Below are 22,434 nucleotides of genomic sequence, written 5' to 3'. Positions count from 1 at the left end.
AATGTGCTGCAATTCGGAGGCCGAATTTCCCGCGCTGTCCTGTGGATGTGACGTCACATGACGCTGCATGTGCGTTCTCCCCGTTCTCCCGTGCCGGCTTCACTGTTGGCTGCAGTACCCCCAACGGCCGTCGTGGTGAAGGGTGGCGCTAGAGAGTCTCATTTCTTAAAAAGGAGCCTCATGCTCCTTTAAGAGAGCCAAGTGGACCGAAAACAAATTGCTTGTGTGTGCTGACATACCTGCAATAAAAATAAAACAAAAAAGCGATTCTGATTCTGATTTACGCTATGTAACTAACAGGATTGCTTGACGTTGGGGCTTGCAAAGACCAAACTGTCAGACTCCAACTCTGAGGACTGATGGAGCGAAAGGTAGATTGTTGGTGTACAATACTTACTGCGTATGAGTTAAAAGCGTACAGCTTATCAACAAGAAAACATCTCATCTTAGAAGTTTGGAGGAGACAGTCGTCATTTGAACTTGCTTTGGTGCCTGAGCACTTGGAGCTCTTGCCATCGCTAAGAAGAACATGATGTTAAAGTATATCAAAAGCGTCCTACAAGACGATGCGAGGGAAGCTGTCCGCGAGCTGAAACAAAATAACGACAGGAAGCTTTTGAATTTGCCTTAAAATTTTTAAATCAAGAAAAATGCACAGCTAAAAAAAATAAATAAAAATAAAGAGGAATTTCACATACTACATGTTGAATCATTACAATGTCATATTTATATTTACAGATATTAAATTATTTTTATACATGGCATGTCTATACTCTCTTTGTAAAGTTCTGACAGAAATCCATCGTCTGGTGTGATCAGCTCTCGAGAAAGGAATTCATATAAAAGTAGTCTCACGATAGCTTTTAGATTTAGATTTACAAAAAAATCTTCTTAAAGGGACTGTATGTGGGAACCGGCGAGATGGCTGAAAAGGACATTTCCATCACCTTTAATTCACATTTGTTTTTACAGACATTGTATCTTTTCTCTCAGATCACATAAAATAATCATTTTCCAATAAGTTGTATAAGATGTAGGGAGGAAACCTTTGTTTTAACTGCTGAGCGACTGTGCTGTATCATGCTGGAATCCAGGGATGTGCTTCATAGGCCTTTGTGATAAAGGGGACCCTCAATGATTAGTTGAATCGGATGTGGAGCTAACATTTAGTAGTTTAGATTTTAATTAGTTTGGGTAGTTTAAGTGCAATAAAATAAAGATCCGAAACAAAAATAGACGTGAACTTGGTTTTAGACAGTCTGAGTCTGAAAATATGCTTTTCCATGAGCTGTTCACGTTTGCCCAGGTCTGGGATAAATCATATAAGATGCTGCTGTTTTATCGATTTATCCAGCTCCATCATCCTTTCTGCACCTCCAAATCACACCATCACCCTGTTCTGGGGTACATGCACCTCTGGAGTGGAAAGAACAAAATCTGATTTAGAAAACTGTAAGTCCTGCAGAGGAGAGGGGTGGAGTCAGTAACACAGTTTTATGTCATCCCCCCAAACACAACAGCCATTATGAACAAAAGTTTACAGTTGTGTTAAAAAAAGGAGCTGTGATTACAGCTATGGTGGGTCACAGACATTTTCTGAGAAAAGTCTGAGAGGTTGCAGGTCTTCTTCTATCAGCTATAACCCATTTGTCTTCATGGGGTTAATGAGGGTTCATATTTTTCTGCTCAGTTTATGTTTTGATGGTATCAAACACAGATGATAATTATTACAGTCCTTTCCTTGGAAATGTCAGGTATTTTCCATCCTGCTGAGTTGCCGTTGATGCTTTTGCTTTAACCTGCACCGATCAAGCGCACCATTGTGCCCACCAGCTTGAAATTGAGCAGATCCCCCTCGTGGTCCCAGGAGAGCTCTGACCTGTCAGGATCTGAACCAAGAACCCGTCCTTGAGGGTCCAGTGTTGGGATGGTGGGAGCAGAGCCTTCGGGCCCTGTAGCTTGTGGGGATGGGGGCCTCTGGATTGGGGATTGCTACCCACATATATCTCCAGGTTTAATCCAAATGCTTTCTGAGGAGGGTGGAGAACTAATGAACGCCACAGATGCTTTATTGTGTTCTTTGTAAACGTCTGAAGAGTAATGTTCCTCCGTTGAAGGGTTGATCTGGCAAAAATGTTCCAGTTGGTAGTGATGACATCATGCTTGATTGGTGGACATCTTAGCTAGGAATCATCATCCAAAGGTATGAATACCGCTGCGTTACTGTCTCTTTATGTCCGAGTGACAGACATGCATCGTCTTAGTACGATGTCACTGGTATCTGGCCGTGAATTGGACCGCACGGGTACAGCACAGCACATGTAGCTCAGTGGGTATAAAAGGAAAATCACAGCAAAACACTCTGAAGTTGCATCCAAACCCGCTAGACTCGTCACACTCTCTATGGCAGTCCCTTACATCGTTGGGACCGCTGTTACAATGATCTACTGAAAAAGAGGCACTACTCGTGGAGACGTGAGGGCACCAGAGTTTAATATTTGCTCCCTTGTTCGCACCTGCGGCACCAAGGATCACTGTCATTTAGTCGTCACCACTGCACAGATATATGACATATTTCTTCAGGTGAAAACGGACAAGCATTTGTGAAATATGAAGAAGATCTTGTTTGTCAGACCTCATGTCCTATACCGGCACACCGCCCGGGGCAAAGGCTTTCCCTTATCTGATGCCCTTGGAAATGATTTACACAAAGATAAAACTCATGATAAGGAAGTGCAGTTGGTCTGGCATCAAACTGGGAATTAAGGATTTAGGTTTTACTGAGCACATGTTTGGGGCTGTTTATCTTAGCACTTTAGCATGGAAAGTGATGCACAAAACACCTGCTTTATGATTGAGTAATTACTCTGTTTATGTAACCACACCTTAACACGACTATGATTTATGATTGCCTGGGAGCATGACAGCTCTGGCAGCTAATGTTGAATGTAGAAATTGGCCAAACCCACCATGAAGGGTTTATTAACATCATTCCATACATGGAATCATGTAAAAAGCCAATCATGTAAAAAAAAAGGTAATATCCCATTTTAATCTTGTTTCTTTGTGCACAAACCGAATCATCTGATGGAAGTGGGAATACAACCTCAGATGAACATGCAACTTTTTTTTTGTTACTCTAGAATTCTTTTATAAAAATAAAACTAAAATGAAAAGAAAAAAAAACATGTGGGCAATACCAAGTACCGCTTTGCTGTTTCCACAGTATGTAAGCAGAAACATCGCAGGCAGCTTCTGCTCATCACCAGCACTTCAACTAATCATTAGCAGGTATCCAGACCTCTATAAAGGCATCTGTTTGTGTTAACAAAATGCCAAGAGGGAAAGACAGAAGCTAATGTCTTGGAGAAGCTCTTGTTAATGCATTTTAAATTAGGAAAGGTTTTCAAAACCATTTCCAAAAACTATAAAATGTAAAAAAAAAAGAAAAAAAAAGAAATCAAGAGTGGAAATGAAGACGGTCCTAAAGTTCTGTGCTGTGTTCTTGTTGGTTTTTTTTTTGCCACATTTAGAGAAAGGTATTTCTGGTGGTTTGGGGTTTGTTTTGCAGCAGCACTTGTTCACTGTGCAGTTATTGAGATGTTTACCAGAGTCTCTAGAGACACATGTAAGGTCATCAGTCTGACAGCCAATGATATAAAGGATATCCGCAAATCCACTTTAGAAGGTTAAAAAAGGTTAAAGGTTGAAAAAACTAAAAGAGTCAAGATTTGGGGATGCTGCTCTGAACTCAAGCAATGTTGTCCAGAATAACTACGTGAAGTTCATCCGTTCAAATGTGCTTTTACAAGCTCCAAGGGGGAATAACGGGGGAATTAGCGGCACTAACCTTTGTATTCAATACGTCTTCTCAAATGAAAACAATGTACAGTTCCTACACCAGTTTTAAGTCGTTTAATGTACATTTTTAGTGATGTTATTTTAATAACTGTACATCTCCTTCATGCTCAGACTCCAGATATTTCAAGTGTTTAAATAAACTGATCTTTTGTTTATTTTCCCAAATCTAGGCTCCTTTTTTCTTCTAAGTGCCGTGACATGGCCGAGCTGTTGACCCGGCTGCAGACGGACCTGTACGCTTTGTGCTTTGCATTGACCACTTTATGACTGATACCAGTTTGCATATTTTTCTATCTAAATTCTTTTTTCTTTCCTTTGGCTCATTCTTTCATCCATTCCTGCACCACAGGTCCACTTATCCTTATTTCCTTGATAATTTGTAAGAAATGTGTGTTAGTTTTACTTTTAAATTCAGGTCCTTCATGCAACTTTATGCTATGATACAGTGGGCTGTACATTGCTGTGGTTAAAAGGCAGGGTTACTCCAAGTAAATGTCCTCTACAGGGCACGAGAACTCCACGAACTCTTTGTAGTACAACTGGAAGGCTTTCCTGGAAGAAACAAACAAACAGGAAAACAAACACAAAGCGCTGTCATTTTGAGACCTTATATACAAGTGCACCTTAACAGCAGCTGGATATGAATGGATACTTCTCCAGTGACAAACTCCACTGATAAAACAATCAAACATCTATAACCAGTATCATTCTACTACCCGTCTGGCTGCTCAGACCATAGTTCACACCTTGAGAGAACATCCTGCTCTATTGATGACTCCTTCTGCATCAGTTGCACATATATGTCAGTGACTGCGTTTACATGCATCAATAACCCTTTTAAAACCTGAATATTAGCAATAACCCGAATTTGCATGGCCATGTTAACACCATTAACCCCTTTGAATAACCCGAATTTGCTCATATTCCGGTTTTTAAAAACCCGAATATGACCCCTGGGTTACTCCTTTTAAAACCAGAATATTCGGTCATGTAAACGCCAAACGTAATATCCCCATCAAACGGAACAGGAATTTGTTTTCTGCGCATGCTCTGTTCACAAGGAATCCTGGTCTTTTGAGTCCAGGAAGTTCTTATAAACACGGGGAAACGCAAGACCACGCCACACTTTTGGAGTGAGGAGGAGACTAATCACTTCATAAATGTAATGAAGGATATGAACATTTTGGCATTTGTAGACGGTAGAAAGTACCGGGATAGCGAGATTTACAAGAAGGTGAGCGAAAAGTTGCGCGAAGCAGCATTTGTTTTGAATTTGGATACAGGAAGAGGAAGCGGAAATGACACTAAATGCGTCATCACGTTCTCCGCGCGTCGCTGGTTTGATCCAGATATCCCAAATGATTCATTACCATGTATACAGGGATAACCCTGTTTGCTCACGCATGGAAACGGAATATTCTGAATGTTTCAGTAACCGGAATATTAGCAATAACCCGAGTTTTGACTGCATGTAAACGTAGTCACAGTTGTCAAGACAGCATAAGGCTGTAACGTAATGAGCTGATCGGTTTATTGAAGTGAGACACCCACCAACAAGAACAGTTTAGTTAAGTCCAACTCACCCGACTGACTCTGCCAGGGGTTTGGTCGAGTTCTCGGACACAAACACGTGGCAGGCAAATCTCTGGTCTGCTGGATGCTTAGTAATGAAACCAAAATACCTGTGGAAAGAGAAAAAAGCTTAAAAATGTGAAAATTCAGAGCAACAATCACTGGGACGCCACGGGCAGCTCAACTGTGAGAGGATTAACAGTTCAGGTTTATGATTTCGTGACCTGCTCTCCTACATACCGAACAAACCTGTTATTAATGAGAGGATAAAGGAACTGAGAGTACAACAAAAAAACTAAAATTATGCAGCGTTTGCTAATGTTGAATAATTAGCAAACAAAATCCCAGCTAATTTTCAAACAGAAGAGCAACAATGTTCCAAAACAGTCAGAAATCAGCGTTTGGACGAATAACCCTGGTTTCCGAGCACAGCCTTCAAGCTGCTGTTGCATAAATGTATCCATCTTTTTCAGAGGAAAAAATATAAAAAAACTCAAACAGCTCATCTGTTGTTGCTTGAGGATGCGTGACCATCCGTCCGTCTCCTCGTGACATTCCAGATGTTTCTGTCAGGATTGAAAATGTCAGTCTTGATCTAGTGGTCCTCCGTCCACCTGGCTGTGCGGCGTGGAAACCAATCCTCTGAGACAGAACTGAGCCTTAGCAGAGGGAGGGAAGTGATCTGAACCCAGACCATCGCTGACCCCTAGGCCTGTGTTGAAAAAATCGATTTTCTGATTCTAAATCGATTCTCATATTAGTTCCTAAAAATTGATTCTTATGTCTAAAGATCAATTTAAAAAAAAAATGTATTTATTATTTTTTCTTCCATAATTTTCGCCAGGTGAACTTTAATCCCAGTAGTCGGACACACAGTTTGTCATGACACTTCTGAAAAATGCCAGGTGCTTCATGGCAATATGTGTGTCTGGTGACAGAATAAATTAAATAAGCTAAAATGATTTGTTAACTGCATGAACTGTTGCAATTTCTTTCTTTTTTGCACTTTAAATGGATATTGAAAGGCCTGTTTGAGTTATTTATTTCTTAGTTATTTCACAATAATTATTGTGAAATTATTATTTCACTAGTTATTTTACAGTCATATAATTCAGGCAACAGCTCAAAAACATTTTAAATAACACTAAGCCAAATCAATATCAAATAGGATCGAATCGAATCATGATAATCGATTCTGAATCTTAAGAATCGGAATCGAATCGATTCTTGACATTTGAATCGATCCCCAGCCCTACTGACCCCCCTCCATATTCCACAGCTGGAGTGAAGCGCTGTGGGGTGCGGGCAGCTCCAGGTCTCTGTTTTAGTATGAGACGTCCACTGAAGCTGAGATCTGGACTCACTCTGGTCCTCCAGGGCCCAGTTCCCGTGATCTGATGCAAACATCGCCCTGCTCTTCTCTGCTTCTTGCTGATTTTCTGGGTTTGCATGACTTCAGAAGCCCGTGGAAGCCTGAGGTGAATGGTTTTGGCCGTGCATGTCACCCCAGCCCCTACCAATGTGATTGAAGGTTGCTCGCCTTGTCAGCCTATGCTTCTTGAGTTATTGATTGGCCGTCCTTGTCAGAAGTGATTAGTGTGTGTTGCTTGACCTTCTTCTTATGCACTGCCATCTGTGAAATGTTAAGGACTGAATAAACCGGACGCTCAAGTGTATCCCTGTGTCAGTAAGACTTATTACTTATTCTCATACAGGAGGAGATTTTATAATCAATTGCAGAGGGAATTTTACATTTTTTTCCAGAGCTGTATGAAAACAACATGCAGTTGTGGATTGTAACTGGTGAGGTCGTTCTGAATCGGCACATTGATGTGTAGCGACGCCCAGTGGCAGCTTTATGTCTCTGCAGGTGGGAGCAGGAGGGAAGGGGAGCTGTCTTCCTTCTCATTTCACTTACTTGCTATTTTTGGGATGGTAGCCACAAAAGGACACGTTCTTTAGCTGGAAGAAGTGGCTGCACTCATTACTCTGCCAAGAAAACACAGAAAGCACCGTTAAACACGAAGGATGTTGGAGTTGCATTGTTTATGCAAATATGTCAAAAATGGACTCCAGTGTCCTGCTTTTAGGACCTTGGGGGGACAAACAAGGCCCCTGAAAGAGGTGAGCTTGGAATCTGGAGAATTTCTGCAAGTAATTTCTTTAATTTACCACAATTTATAATTTTTAAACTATACTGGTAACCATCAGCTAATTAAAAAAAATCTTAAAATACCTTGCTATCGTAGAAATTATTATTTTCATACTGGATACTAAGCTTCCATGAAGTGCATCTCACATGCCAACATAGTTCTGTCAACGAACTGCTGAGAAGAGGAACTGGAAGGTTGCTCTTCCTCAACATCCCCCTCACAAGGTACTTTCTTGCAGTTTCTGTTAAGGGCCACAAGGGGGAGACATACTGACCCTCAACAGCTCGATGGGATTCTTGTGGAAGTGTGCAAGATCTGGGTGTGACTGTGGAGAAAGTAGATCTCCACTCCAGACCAGGAGCACGGGACCTCAAGTTTTCAGTCTATGATTGAGCTCTACTTGCCCACAGTCCCAACCCAGATCCTTCTCCAAATCTGAGCTCATATTTGAGAGAAGATGCACTCGTGATATATTCAACAACTCTGTTGTGGGATCGGTGCACTGAGGAAAAAATCATGAAGTTGTTAAGTGAGCCAAAGTTCTGGCCTCTTTGATTTTTTCCCCCCACTTTCCCATGAAGTCACTGAAACTGTGCTGGAAGTCTGAACTGAACGTTAACGTGGCCTGCTGGGCTTTCGGCCAGTGGATCACCTCACCCTTGAGACCAGGGGGACATGATATATTTAAGCTCAACATCAACTAAGAGCTATCGGATCCGGGCCAAGACTGACAGACTTTATTTTGTCCCTGGCCCAGCTGGAAACCCACCGTCTAATAAACCAGGTGGGCAAAGACGCAGTAAGAGTCTTACTCTGTCACAGGCGTAGTAATCTTCTTGAACTGTAAGCTTGATGCCTTTGACGCTGATCTCCAGGATGCAGGAAGAAGGCGGGTTGTACTTCACTGTCATCCTTCTGTTGGTGGCAATCTGGAAGACAAATGTAAAGGATGACTCCTAAAACGCAACAAATTCAACTTTGTAAATGCAATCGAACTACAGAGAGAAGATACAGAGACACACGTCGTGTTGTCCTAGTGAAAAAAATCCGGTTTTATGGTCTCAAACATCTATGACGGCCCGTACCTTCTGCATAGCTGCACATAGAACATCATTTCCTTTGTGGTAGGGCACTTGAACTGATCCCAGAAATTTGAGGCAGTATCTGTCCATCCATTCACTGCTCTTCACTGCAAAATGAACAGAAGATGAACAACGGTCAGTGATAAAGGAATAAGAGACACAGGCGAGAAACCACTCAGCAATGCAAGCAGCAGTCATTTGTGGAACCAAGAAGTTACTGACTGCTTTAAAGAGACACAGTAAGGTTCATGACCGAGTTCTGGTTCTGTTTTGTACTTTTATAACAACGTTATATTTATACCAGCTTATCTTCTCTTCTCAATTTCAACAGGATGGTGTCGTCCATCATAGGCTTCATACACATGAAAAATCCCAGCTGTGTTTGAAGGAGTGTCCAACAAAGCCAGATTACATTTACTGGGATGTGAACCATTTATTTAACCTAGAAAATCAGGAAACCACAGAAAATCTGGAACCCAGTACTGCTAATCTGAGTAAAATTCAAGCCACACACAAAGAAATAGAGAAATAGAGAACCGCAGACATGCTCAGAGCTTTTCATTATTCATAAATTAATCAGGAGCTAACTTTATTGATCAATTCATTATATTAACAAAAAACTATACTATATAAATAGGAAAAATGTGCAGACAAATACTACTTCATAAAAAATAAATGATGGTATTTTTGAAACATTGCTCCACCTTCCCACCACTGACAATATCCACTGAACTGATATAAAGGTGCAGCGTGGTGCTAGAAGACATTTGGGGAATCTTCATAATTAAAGGTCCACAGACGTAGAACTCGTGGCATCAGGAATAAAAGTGATAACAGATTTGTAAACTACATTGTGAACTACATCAGGTCTAGCCCAGGTCAGGTCTAGCCAGCGCCAGCTGACCGATCACCTGTCTCCTACTGATTTGACATCTACATGTATTCCTTGTAGGGATGGGCGGTATGGATTAAAAAATGTATCACGATAATTTCTGGCATTTATCCTGATAACGATAAAAATGACGATAAAAAAATACCAATTCAACTCCACCTTTAACTATAAATCTATCACCACATTCAGTCTTTGGAGCCCCAAAAACACTGTTCTTCTTTCTTTCCTTTTTTTTTTTCTTTCTTTCTTTCTTTCTTTCTTTCTTTCTTTCTTTCTTTCTTTCTTTCTTTCTTTCTTTCTTTCTTTCTTTCTTTCTTTCTTTCTTTCTCATATCTTTCTTTCTCATATCTTTCTTTCTTTCTTTCTTTCTTTCTTTCTCATATCTTTCTTTCTTTCTGGCTCATTTCCTTCCTTCCTTCCTTCCTTCCTTCCTTCCTTCCTTCCTTCCTTCCTTCCTTCCTTCCTTCCTTCCTTCCTTCCTTCCTTCCTTCCTTCCTTCCTTCCTTCCTTCCTTCCTTCCTTCCTTCCTTCCTTCCTTCCTTCCTTCCTTCCTTCCTTCCTTCCTTCCTTCCTTCCTTCCTTCCTTCCTTCACGTACGTTGTGCGTGGATTTAACGCAGAACCATAAATCAGCTTTACACAAAAACGTCATCAGCAGGAATTTATCGTTTTTACCGCGAGATGACAAATTCTTACCGTGGGGAATTATTTTGACGGTATATGGTGAACGGTAAAATATCACCCATTCCTAATTCCTTGTCAGATTTTTGTGACAGTGGTGTCCCAGCCCTTCACTTCCTCCCACTGGTCCTCCCTTTCACGGCCATTTCCCCCCGAGCCCCATGAGGCCACAATTCATGGATGGATGTAGGTTTTTGTTTTTTTGAAAACCAAAATTAATAGAAAATGAAATTCAAATAATTAAAATTCGATTTTTTCAGTCAAATTTAGTGTCCTTACAAAACTCATCTTCTTTGAGATTGAAACATTTACAGCTGTTGTGACGGACCCAGCAAACCATTTATACTTCATACCGCATAACTGTGATAAAGCCTTGGAAATGAGGTGATTAGATAGAAAAGCCGGATTAGTTTCAGGACGCGAGAATAAACTGTAGTCATCATGTGTCATGTTTGCAGGAAAACCAGTAAGAGGAAACACTTATCCATCCATCATCTGTACCCGCGTTAATCCTACTGAGGGTCGGGGGGGTTTGCAGCCCGGCCAGCTGTGAGTGGGCCAAGGTTTGAAGGTTTTCTCAGGGCATGACTCTGGTTTTATGACTGAACTGACTGGAAGAACAAACGCTACCATTAATGGATTCAAGACCCAAATTGTTGATAGGAACAGTAAATGTTGCATCACGTTTGTGGCGTTTTTAGATATTTAAGTTGTCGACCATGAGTTCAACAAAAAGAACCTTAAAATGAAAAAGTAAAGCAGTATGTTTGGACGTGGACGATAGCATTGACAGATTTAGTTGCAGATCACAGGCAACAGCATAAGAACATTAAAATTATTAGTTAAGCAACATCTTTTGAATCAGTATAAGTAACAATTATAGAACATTGAAATAGAGATAATTTAAACCAGCAGCTGCTGAGACTGATTGTCTGACCTGCTGGAAATTGAAACATAGTTGGTTATGACTGTTGTTGAATGTATTTTTATCTTTCTTTTTTTCTGTATTAGATCAGTTGTGAAGTTCTAGACTATAAATGAAATTAAATTGTGGACTGCTTTTCAGACTTTTTGACCACCTCAGATGAACTCTTAATTGTCCAGAGTTTTTGTTTTGTTTTGTGTTATGTTCTCATTTTGCTGTCTTCATTTTGTGGAATGTCTCTGCTTTTTTTGCAGAGTATTTATAATTTTATATTTTCTTTATCTATTGGAAATTTATCTGGTTTGCTTTTATGATGTTATGTTTAGTATTGTATTATTTCTTTTTCATGCTGTAGCTACTAATTAAAGGAGCATGAGGCAGGATTGAGGCAGGATTTATGAAAAAAATGGGTATACGTTTTAAGTTTTCTAGTAATAATGTCAGATGAAGCGTTCCAAATTCAAAAGAATGAGCCCTCAAGTGTATCTCTCCGTTGTCTTGAACAGGCTGTGTGCTGCAAAATGTGCTGCAATTCGGACCCCAAATTTCCCGCGCCGTCCTGCGGATGTGACGTCACATGACGCTGCATGCATGTTCTCCCCGTTCTCCCGTGCCGGCTTCACTGTTGGCTGCAGTACCCCCAACGGCCGTCGTGGTGAAGGGTGGCGCTAGAGAGTCTCATTTCTTAAAAGGAGCCTCATGCTCCTTTAATCAATTAGACAGGCATATTCCAACTCCCGTAAACCCCAGCTGTGTGTGTACCTTTGTAGTTCTCGGTGTCCCTGGTCACCTCGATGGCGTAGTAGGCGGGGAAGATCCCTCGTGCGCCCGTGCGCATGTTGAAGCCCTCGTACCAGAAATCCTCCCCCTGGACCTCCACCAGCAACGGGTCGTCCACCTCCAGCTCCAGCTCGTCGTCGTGTCGAGGGACAAACCTGCAGGAGCAGATGTTGGCAGCTCTTTAGGAGCCAGACAACTCCACATTTTCTAGTCCACTAATGGCTCAAACGCAGGAGCCAGAAGTGCGTGAAGGAACCGTGACCCCCCCTCTGCTGTCAGGTAGGCATGCTTCATGTTGCAGCGTCAGAGACGCTCATGTTTTCATGCTAGTGTTTGTCCTCCAGCAGCGGGGGGGCCAACGCTGCCCACTGAAGTGTTACTGTTGCCAAGGTAACAGGAGGAAATTATTCAGGTTTTTTTTTTTCTTTTGCTCCTGTATCTCAAACCCGCCGGGTTCACTGACTGATAATCTTAATTAGAAAATGTAACTCTTCTGTCACTGCCAACAACTTCAATCTGCCGTTGAAAGGAGAAGGTAGGACAGCTCCGACAGTCAAAGTCGGAGGTTGGATGAACTCATCCTGACAACTTAGAGACCGGCAGTCAAGGCCAGCGGACACATACGAGCAGTTTCTGCTGGGAGGCTTTCCAGGAGATCAATAACTGCTACAATTGTACTTTAAAGTGGCCATCGTAGGCTTTTCTACACTGAGCTCAAGTCTCCTCCTTTTCTGCATTTTGACTTTTGACTTATCGAGTCCCCTCCTTGAACCGCCACCTTACTGTGGTGGAGGGGTTTGTGTGCCCGAGTGATCCTAGGAGCTATGTTGTCGGGGGCACTTTCGCCCCTGGTAGGGACTCCCATGGCAAACAGGTCCTGGGTGACGGGCCAGACTAAGAGCGGTTCACAAGCCTATCATGAGAAGAAGAAAAACAAGGACCGTTACGTCGCCCGGATCGGCGTCACCGGGGCCCCGCCCTGGAGCCAGGCCTGGGGTCGGGGCTCGTAGGCGAGCGCCTGGTGGCCGGGTCTTTGCCCGTGGGACCCGGCCGGGCTCAGCCCGAAACGGCGACGCGGGTCCGCCTTCCAGTAGGCCCACCACCCGCAGGAAGGACCATGGCAGGCCGGTGCATTGTGGGCTGGGTGGCAGTCGTGGCGGGGTGCCTCGACGACCCAATCCCTGGACATCAACCCTCACAGTGGGGACATGGAATGTCACCTCGCTGGGGGGGAAGGAGCCGGAGCTTGTGCGTGAGGTTGAGAGATACCGGCTAGAGATAGTCAGGCTCACCTCCACACATAGCTTGGGCTCTGGAACCCAGCTCCTTGAAGGGGGCTGGACCCTCCACTACTCTGGAGTTGCCCAGGGTGAGAGGCGGCGGGCTGGTGTGGGCTTGGTTATAGCCCCCCAGCTCAGCCGCCATGTGTTGGAGTTCACCCCGGTGAACGAGAGGGTCGCTTCCCTGCGCCTTCGGGTCGGGGATAGGTCTCTCACTGTTGTTTGTGCCTACGGGCCAAACAGCAGTGGGGAGTACCCGGCCTTCTTGGAGTCCCTGGGAGGAGTACTTGATAGTGCTCCAACTGGGGACTCCATTGTTCTACTGGGGGACTTCAACGCTCACGTGGGCAATGACAGTGATACCTGGAGAGGCGTGATTGGGAGGAACGGCCTCCCCGATCTGAACCCGAGTGGTGTTTTGTTGTTGGACTTCTGTGCGAGTCACAGTTTGTCCATCACGAACACCATGTTCAGGCATAAGGGTGTCCATCAGTGCACGTGGCACCAGGACACCCTAGGCCGGAGGTCAATGATCGACTTTGTTGTCGTTTCATCTGACCTTCGGCCGCATGTCTTGGACACTCGGGTGAAGAGAGGGGCTGAGCTGTCAACTGATCACCACCTGGTGGTGAGTTGGATGCGCTGGCGGAGGAGGAGGTTGGACAGACCGGGCAGACCCAAACGGATTGTGAGGGTCTGTTGGGAACGTCTGGCTGAGCCCTCTGTCAGGGACATCTTCAACTCCCACCTCCGGGAGAGCTTCTCTCGGATCCCGGGGGAGGCGGGGGACATCGAGTCCGAGTGGACCATGTTCTCTGCCTCCATTGTCAACGCGGCGGCTCGAAGCTGCGGACGCAAGGTCTCCGGTGCCTGTCGTGGCGGCAATCCTAGAACCCGGTGGTGGACACCGGAAGTACAGGATGCCGTCAGACTGAAGAAGGAGTCCTACCGGGCTATGTTGGCCGGTGGGACTCCTGACGCAGTAGATAGGTACCGGCAGGCCAAGCGGGCCGCGGCTCGGGCAGTCTTGGAGGCAAAAACTCGGGTCTGGGAGGAGTTCGGGGAGGCCATGGAGGAGGACTTTCGGTCGGCCTCGAGGAAATTCTGGAGGACCGTTCGGCGCCTCAGAAGGGGGAAGCAGTACTCTGCCGGCACCATTTATGGTGCTGGTGGGGAGCTGTTGACCTCGACTGGGGACATTGTCGGACGGTGGAAGGAATACTTTGAGGATCTCCTTAACCCGACTGACATGCCTTCCACTGAGGAAGCAGAGGGTTGGGGCTCGGAGGCGTGCTCATCCATCACCCAAGCCGAGGTCACCGAGGTGGTTCGTAAGCTCCTCGGTGGCCGGGCACCGGGGGTGGATGAGATTCGCCCTGAGTACCTCAAGTCTCTGGATGTCGTAGGGTTGTCTTGGCTGACACGCCTGTGCGACATTGCATGGAGGAAGGGGACAGTACCGCTGGGGTGGCAAACCGGGGTGGTGGTCCCTCTGTTTAAAAAGGGGGACCGGAGAGTGTGTTCCAACTACAGGGGGATCACACTTCTCAGCCTCCCGGGGAAAGTCTACGCCAGGGTACTGGAGAGGAGATTACGGCCGATAGTCGAACCTCGGATTCAGGAGGAACAATGCGGTTTTCGTCCCGGTCGTGGAACACTGGACCAGCTCTATACCCTCCGCAGGGTGCTCGAGGGTTCATGGGAATTTGCCCAACCAGTCTACATGTGTTTTGTGGATCTGGAGAAGGCATTTGACCGTGTCCCTCGTGCCATTCTGTGGGGGGTGCTGAGTGAGTATGGAGTCCGGGGCCCTCTACTAAGGGCTGTCCGGTCTCTGTATGATCGAAGCAGGAGTCTGGTTCGCATTGCCGGCAGTAAGTCAGACTTGTTCCCGGTGCATGTTGGACTCCGGCAGGGCTGCCCTTTGTCACCGGTCCTGTTCATAATTTTTATGGACAGGATTTCTAGGCGCAGCCAGGGGCCGGAGGGGATCCGGTTTGGGAACCTCAGGATTTCATCTCTGCTTTTTGCAGATGATGTTGTCCTGTTGGCTTCATCAGACCGGGACCTCCAGCATGTGCTGGGGCGGTTTGCGGCCGAGTGCGACGCGGCAGGGATGAGAATCAGCACCTCCAAGACCGAGGCCATGGTTCTCGACCGGAAAAGGGTGGCATGCCTTCTCCGGGTGGGTGGAGAAGTCCTGCCTCAGGTGGAGGAGTTCAAGTATCTCGGGATCTTGTTCACGAGTGAGGGAACAATGGAGCGTGAGATTGACAGGCGGATCGGTGCAGCGTCCGCAGTAATGCGGTCGATGTACTGGACCGTCGTGGTGAAGAGGGAGCTGAGTCGAAAGGCGAAGCTCTCGATTTACCGGTCAATCTACGCCCCTACCCTCACCTATGGTCATGAACTTTGGGTAGTGACCGAAAGGACAAGATCGCGGATACAAGCGGCCGAGATGAGTTTCCTCCGCAGGGTGGCTGGACGCTCCCTTAGAGATAGGGTGAGGAGTTCGGTCACCCGGGAGGAGCTCGGAGTCGAGCCGCTACTCCTCCACATTGAGAGGAGTCAGCTGAGGTGGCTTGGGCATCTGTACCGGATGCCTCCTGGACGCCTCCCTAGGGAGGTGTTCCAGGCATGTCCCACCGGGAGGAGACCCCGGGGAAGACCCAGGACACGCTGGAGAGACTATGTCTCTCGGCTGGCCTGGGAACGCCTCGGACTCCCCCCGGAAGAGCTGGAGGAGGTGTCTGGGGTGAGGGAAGTCTGGGCATCCCTGCTGAGGCTGCTGCCCCCGCGACCCGGTAACGGATAAGCGGGAGAAGATGAGTGATGAGACTTATCGAGTGTTTTACGATGAATGTATGTCTTTGACATGACCAGAGCGTTAAAATAAACGAGCTGAACGTGTTATAGTTTTCCTGCATATAGAAGCACATGCTTATCAGGGTGCTTCTTCTGGAGAATCTTCTCTAGAGTCGGCTCACTACGACGTCATGAGGACAGAACCATCCACCTTCTCAAGCAGGAGCGCATTCACAAGAGGTTGTTTCAAAAGTGGAAGTTTAAAAGCTCTAACGGTGGATCTGCCAGTACATCTTTCAAGTTACGACTGAAGGAGTATTTTACTTTTGTTTCCAAGCTGTGTCCACAGGAACTTGGCAGACCATGACTTTTCCTGGGCCAGAAACGCAGCAAAAGTATTTGTTTATTGGAGATGCTTCGTTGAGAAGTGAACAGTTCCTGCACTGCTGGACAGTTGCTGTCAAAAGGAGTTTGGCAACATCCACAGGATGTGTTGATAACATGGTGAAATGCTGAAAACACGTGTGTCTACTGTAACTGGCAACAGGAATTTTACGCATTCATGAGAAACCAGTTTCCCCCATCGACAAGCCTCCAGGAATTCCACCAATCAGAAAACACTTGAGTCTCGGTCCTTGTCATAGACAAATAATCACAGATTTTTGGAGTCAAGATGGGTGCAATTAAAAATAGATGGATAAACAGAGGACTATAAGTGATCTATTGAATGTGTGCATACAGTTTAACTGACGGTGCACAGAGAGATACAGGAACTGAATGACGAGGGGAAAACCCCTGTGATAGTTACAAACAATGACATTGGGGGCACATTTGCAACCTTTGCAAATGTTTTCGCTCCACACTGATAAGTTCACACCAACTATTTCCACAGCGTATTTGATTTGACTCAGAAAAGATCTGCCAGGGAAGTAAACAAACCATCTGGTGTAAAACAGGTCTACTTGAGGAACATGGGAAGTGTCCAACAACAGTGCTATATAATGTAATGAGAGGATGGCAGGATAAACAGGAGTGAATATCCTCATGCCTTTCTGCTGAAAGTATGTGCTTGTAGAAATATTTTGTGCGTGTGCAAAAAATATTTGTACTTGCAAAAAATATTTGTACTTGTAGAAATATTTTGTGCGTGTGTAAATTTCTTTGTAGAAAGGCGCTTTATGAAAATAAGTCCATTTACTTGTATTAGTTTGCAGCCCAGTCTTGCCACATCCAATATGGCGGCGACGTCAGTAGGCGATGCAATGTGCTGATTGGCTCTCCAGAAACGCTTTGAAACCCGTGCCAAAGATCGCTGATTGGCTCTTATTATTGGCACATCAAAACAGTGGCATAATTCTCCGTAATTCGTAGTTGTAAAAAAAGTTTGTAGCTTTTGAAAAAAAGTTTGTAGCTTTTGTAAAAAAGTTTGTAGCTTTTGTAAAAAAGTTTGTAGCTTTGTATCTACAAGTAAAAAAATTTTTTGCACACGCACAAAATATTTCTACAAGTACAAATATTTTTTGCAAGTACAAATATTTTTTGCACACGCACAAAATATTTCTACAAGTACAAAGTTTATTTACAGATACAACATATTTATGGCATTAATTTGAGCCCATATGAAAGACTTTTAGCCAGTAAATCCATGGATGAAATGTGTTTTGTGTCTTGTATAATGTGTTGCAGGTGTTGATCCAGTGATGAGTGGGATGACCGGGACCAAGAGCAGAATACCAGGCTGGTGCTGACGGAGCTGCACTTCCTGCTCACCTGTACACGGCTCTGTGGGTCTGATCCTTCTCTTCTCCGTTGATTACACAGGAAAACAAGCCAAAGGACTCTGCACCTTCATTACAAGACAAGACAGATGATTAGAGAACCTGAAACAGCATGTAAATGATGGTGGGCTTCAGCGTTTTTCCATAAAACTGGCAAAAAGATTAACTCACTGATTTCAGACTGCATCAAAAGCCTGTCATATATTAAGAAAATACAATGAAGGCGGGGGGATTTAGTTTAAAGCAAACATGGGCACACTTTGTAACCCATAAATCAGGCTTTAATTAGGTGTGAAAAACAACTGTGTTGTGTATTTTTACCTGCATCCCCCTGAGACCCTCGACTCCCTCGTCAACTCTGCAGATAAACAGCTGTAACGTCTCTAAATACCAGACAACAGCACTCCTTTTCTTGGTTTTCAAAGATGTTTTGCTGCCCATCAGAACAAATATGTCTTCATTCTTCACTGATTTCAGGCTCATAAGATGTTGTTAGGGTGTTGTGTGTCAAACTGAATTTGGGTCGGGTCATTTTTTACCCAAAGACAAGAGGACGATAAAACGTCAGGTTAAATCCGATATTAGGACTTTATTTAAACCTCATTTTGTTGTAATGCAAATTACTGATTTAACTAGTTATCCAAGACTGTAGCCCCTTTCACACAGAGATTCCGCAATATTGGTGTAAAGAAGTCCTGCCAATACGCCGCCTTTGTTGGTTCACACAGAACCATACAACGCCGGCATAACGCCGCTCCCGTCTGTAAATTCACACAGCATGCCGGCGTTCCGCAATCAGAGGCGTGACGACAGCGTCAGTCCGACCGTCATGTCAGCGGCATGCCGGCTGTGTCATTCACACAGACCCCGTTTCGTCTCTGTGACGGCTCTGTGACTACCTCCGCTGCCGGCTTATTGGTGGGGCCACTTGGCCCCCCCATTCCGCCTCCGTGACTTTCACACAGAACAGCGAGGCGGCTTAAAGGCGCAACGTTCCCGCCTCAAACTGGCTGTGTGACAGGGGCTAGCCTTAGAAAAGCAAAAGCAACATTGTATGTTTGTGCCTCCCAGAAACATCTGATTATTTCACCAAACGTTTTCTTTACGTGGTTGAAAATCATTTGTTTTTACATGCTACAGTTGATATTAGTCACCAGGCCGTACTGATAATGTCATCTCAACTACAACTGTTTGAGTTTTTGCAGGAATACTTGGGTCTGTAGCAATTTTAGTAATCCCAAATATCTTTCTTAAAGTGGAACCGAGACGCCACATAACCGGTTCCAGCAGCACCACTAGAGTAATGGACCAAAGCAGGGATTTTCTGCAGTTGAAATGCTAAAAGGAGAACCACTTTAACTGGAGAACATCATCTCTTTGGACACGTTCCTCTAGGTCAAGCTGGCTCAACTTTCTGCTGCGCTGCCCAGACGAGCTGCGTTGCACGGCTGTGACCGAGTCTTCCCGTCAAAAGCAAATATGATCCACGTGGGGTCGACGTGAAAGGCCGAGCTCATTCTGAAAATGCATTGATGCATCAGAGAAAAACACATGAATGTGACAAAGACTCAGATCTTTCCAGCTCAGAGGTTTGTGTTCGTCTGCTATTGCAACGCGCTACAGGAAGTGCAGGAGGCGGGACAGCGTGGGCGACGGTGTAAACAACAACATATGGCAGTGGATGTCGTATGTGAAGCTGGTGATGCTAAAGGCTCGCGGTTCTGCAGGCGGTGAGCTGCCTGTGCGAGCTGCGCTACACAGCTGTCAGTTCACAGGGGCCCTGTGGCCAGGCAGGTAGATGGCAGGACAGACCAAATTATTAATATAAATATATATAAATATATATAAATATTAATAATATACATTTCTTGAATTAGTGGACCACAGAATTCTGCAAATTATGTGGAAAGCTCATAAGAAAATGTTGCCAATCAATATACAGAAAAAATTTGAAAAAAGAGAAAATAAGTATAACTTAAAAGGAACAGAGATCTTTAAAAAAAAAAAAATTCAGGACGAAATGAATGGAACGTTGTGTTTCTGTAAAAGTTATCAGTTTATGGAACAATATGGATACAGAAGCCAAAGAATGCAAATCAAAAAGTTAGGTGGGTTTTCTTTTTTTTCCTCTCTTTTTAGCACCATTGTCATGTTTTTTTTCTTTGAATCAAAAAAGAATACGACTATCTGTGTTTGACAACAGCTATTTTGTCTTATTTTATAACTTTGTTGTAGTTTTGGTTTTGTTTTTTTGTTGTTTTCTTTTCAAATTACATTTATTGGAAAGTTTTGTTTTTTTTTTCAATTGTGTAATTTGTAATTTGTTTTTTATTATTACATTAATTGAAATTTGATTTCTTAGGAAAAAGGGAGAGATAAAATAAGCTCAGTCTTCTTTCTGTTCCCTTTCATTCAAGGAAAGAGATTATGTTGTAATTATATTGAACTGTTTTGTTTTTTCTTTTAATGAATGAAATAAAGAAATAATACTAATACTACTAAAAATTGAATTATTATTTCTTTTTAGAGTTGATTTACTACCATATATAAGGTCACGATCACAGCTGTGACTTACTGGATGAGCGAGAGCGGCCGTTCATGAAGACGTTGAGGAACTTCTTGGAGAAGTGCAGGTCGGCCTCGGGGGTGGAGTCTTCGGAGAAGCAGGCCGTGTCTTCCCGCCGCACTCCTCCGGTCCCATTATCCTGCTCCTCGTCCTCCTCCTCGTAGTCCTCCCCGATGGCCGACTCGTAGGGAGACGACACGCAGTTGTCGTAGACGGTGGCCGAGTCGCTCTCGTCGCTGTAGCCGTGGTAACACTGGCGGAGGCTGACCAGCTCCAGCTGGGCGTGTTCGTCCACCACCAGCGTGTATTTGACCGAGTCGTAGGACAGGCCGCTGGCCTCCGGGCTCAGGGAAGTCCTGACGGCTTTGCCGCCGCTCCCGTCCCCCCTCCTCCCTCCGTTCCTCACTATCACCCTGTCCACGTCCTCGTCCTCCCCATAGCTTTCGTCCGCGTCCACGTACTCCACGGAGGAGCCGGCTCTCAGCAGGCCCCGGGCGCCGCTCCCCGCCCCCTTCAGGCTGAGGTCCAGAGCGTGGGAGGAGCAGCCCGACACCGCCATGCCGGGCGGAGTTATGAGAGACTCCACGCAGGAGGCGTACGAGGGCGGGGGGATGTAGACCTCATCCTCCTCGTAAATGGAGGGGTTGGTCCGGTCTGGGAGCGGCTGGTACGGGGGCGGTCCTTCCGTGTCCGAGCTGATGGACATCCGGCCCTGCTCGCTCTGCTGCGAGAGGAACGGCCGGTCCTGCGCGGCGGCGGCGGCGTTGGGCTCCAGCGGGTCGGCGGAGCGCTGCACGGGAGTCAGATAGATCTCCTCCGTGGGCTCCAGGTGCACATCCGCCTGGTAGCGGCTCCTCTCCCGGTGGTACCCCCCGCCGTCCGCCTTACCCGGCGGGTACAGGGGAGCCGGCGTGTAGTTCTGGGGCGGCGGCGGAGCCGGCGGCTTCTCCTGCAGCTTGGAGCGGGTGGCCGCTCCGTGTCCGGAGGTGTGGCTGTGTCTGCACGGGGCATCGGTGGACGTCCCGCGGTCTTTGGTCTGCGCCGCCCCGGCCTGCACCGTGTCCTCGTCGCTCAGGCAGCGGTGCTCCCGGGGAGGGCTGAGGTCGCCTAGGAGAGCAGAGGACACCAACATCAGCAGGCAGGCGGCCACCAACACAGGCGTCCACACGCAGAAGCACAGGCAGAAGCCAGACACCAACACGGAGTAGATGCACATGGTGCAGACACAGACGCGCAGGCGGACGGGAGACGAACATGGCAGCAAATGCACAGACGCACAACGCAGAAATCAGAAGGAGAGATGAGCAGAAATGGTTAGGTAATGTTCAGATTACAGTTAAATCCTTATTACTCATCAAATGCACAGAGCAGCCCGGCGAAGGTGCCTGGCTCTGTTATGTCATGTGTTACGTCAGTAATCCGGAGCATTATATTATCTCCCTCTGAATGAAACAGCACTGGCATTAAGCCACATGATCATAACTGAGAGCTGAGCATCCAGACGGGCTTCAGAATTTAGGAAACGGGGACAGGAAGTTCAGGCACCAATCTTTACACTAGTTACATCCCAATACCCTTATAATGACACATCACAACCCCAACTCAAAATAAGTTGAAACACTGTAAATTGTGAATAAAAACAGAATGCAATATGCAAATCTTTTAATCCCGTATTTTATTCACAACACGAGGGAAAGTGCAGAAGAAGCTAATTTTGCATTTAAAGGCAGCAACATGTTTTAAGTTGGAAAGTGCCGACATCCCTGTCTCTTTGAGCAACAGTCTGTATGCATCTGTGGACCGAGGAGCCCAGTTGCTGGAGTTTTGGGGGCGGCGTGTCGCCCATTCTTGTCTGAAATAGGATTTGAGCTACTAAACAGTCCTCGGTCTATCTCATATTTTCATTTCTCGATATTCCGAATGTTTTCAGTTGGTGAAATAAAGTCTGAGCTGCAGGCGACAGTCCATCGTCTCAGGGCCTGAACAGGGTTGCCTGCTGTGAAGCCATACGATGTGGTTTGAGCCTCGTATTGCTGAAAGATGCAAGAATTTCTCCCAAC

At 45.5% G+C, this 22,434-nt stretch overlaps 1 protein-coding gene across 2 annotated transcripts in view; it reads right to left on the bottom strand.

Annotated features, from left to right (window-relative positions):
* Window positions 1-627: 627 nt before the first annotated feature.
* Window positions 628-22,434, bottom strand: part of mapk8ip1b (mitogen-activated protein kinase 8 interacting protein 1b) — a 75,721-nt gene continuing 53,914 nt past the window's right edge. For both annotated transcript variants that reach the window (XM_061737537.1, XM_061737546.1), the window contains exons 5-12: window positions 20,384-21,481; window positions 17,801-17,876; window positions 11,928-12,100; window positions 8,672-8,775; window positions 8,399-8,515; window positions 7,352-7,422; window positions 5,445-5,543; window positions 628-4,413 (exon numbers count right to left, since the gene is read on the bottom strand). In XM_061737537.1, coding sequence (XP_061593521.1) covers window positions 4,341-4,413; window positions 5,445-5,543; window positions 7,352-7,422; window positions 8,399-8,515; window positions 8,672-8,775; window positions 11,928-12,100; window positions 17,801-17,876; window positions 20,384-21,481 — 1,811 coding nt within the window. In that variant the 3' untranslated portion in view covers window positions 628-4,340. The remainder of the gene's footprint in view (window positions 4,414-5,444; window positions 5,544-7,351; window positions 7,423-8,398; window positions 8,516-8,671; window positions 8,776-11,927; window positions 12,101-17,800; window positions 17,877-20,383; window positions 21,482-22,434) is intronic.

Source organism: Cololabis saira, chromosome 2, assembly GCF_033807715.1.
Source record: "Cololabis saira isolate AMF1-May2022 chromosome 2, fColSai1.1, whole genome shotgun sequence".
NCBI classification, from domain to species: Eukaryota; Metazoa; Chordata; class Actinopteri; order Beloniformes; family Belonidae; genus Cololabis; species Cololabis saira.
Note: the sequence above shows the minus strand (reverse complement) of the source record. Positions and strands in the feature narration are given on the sequence as shown.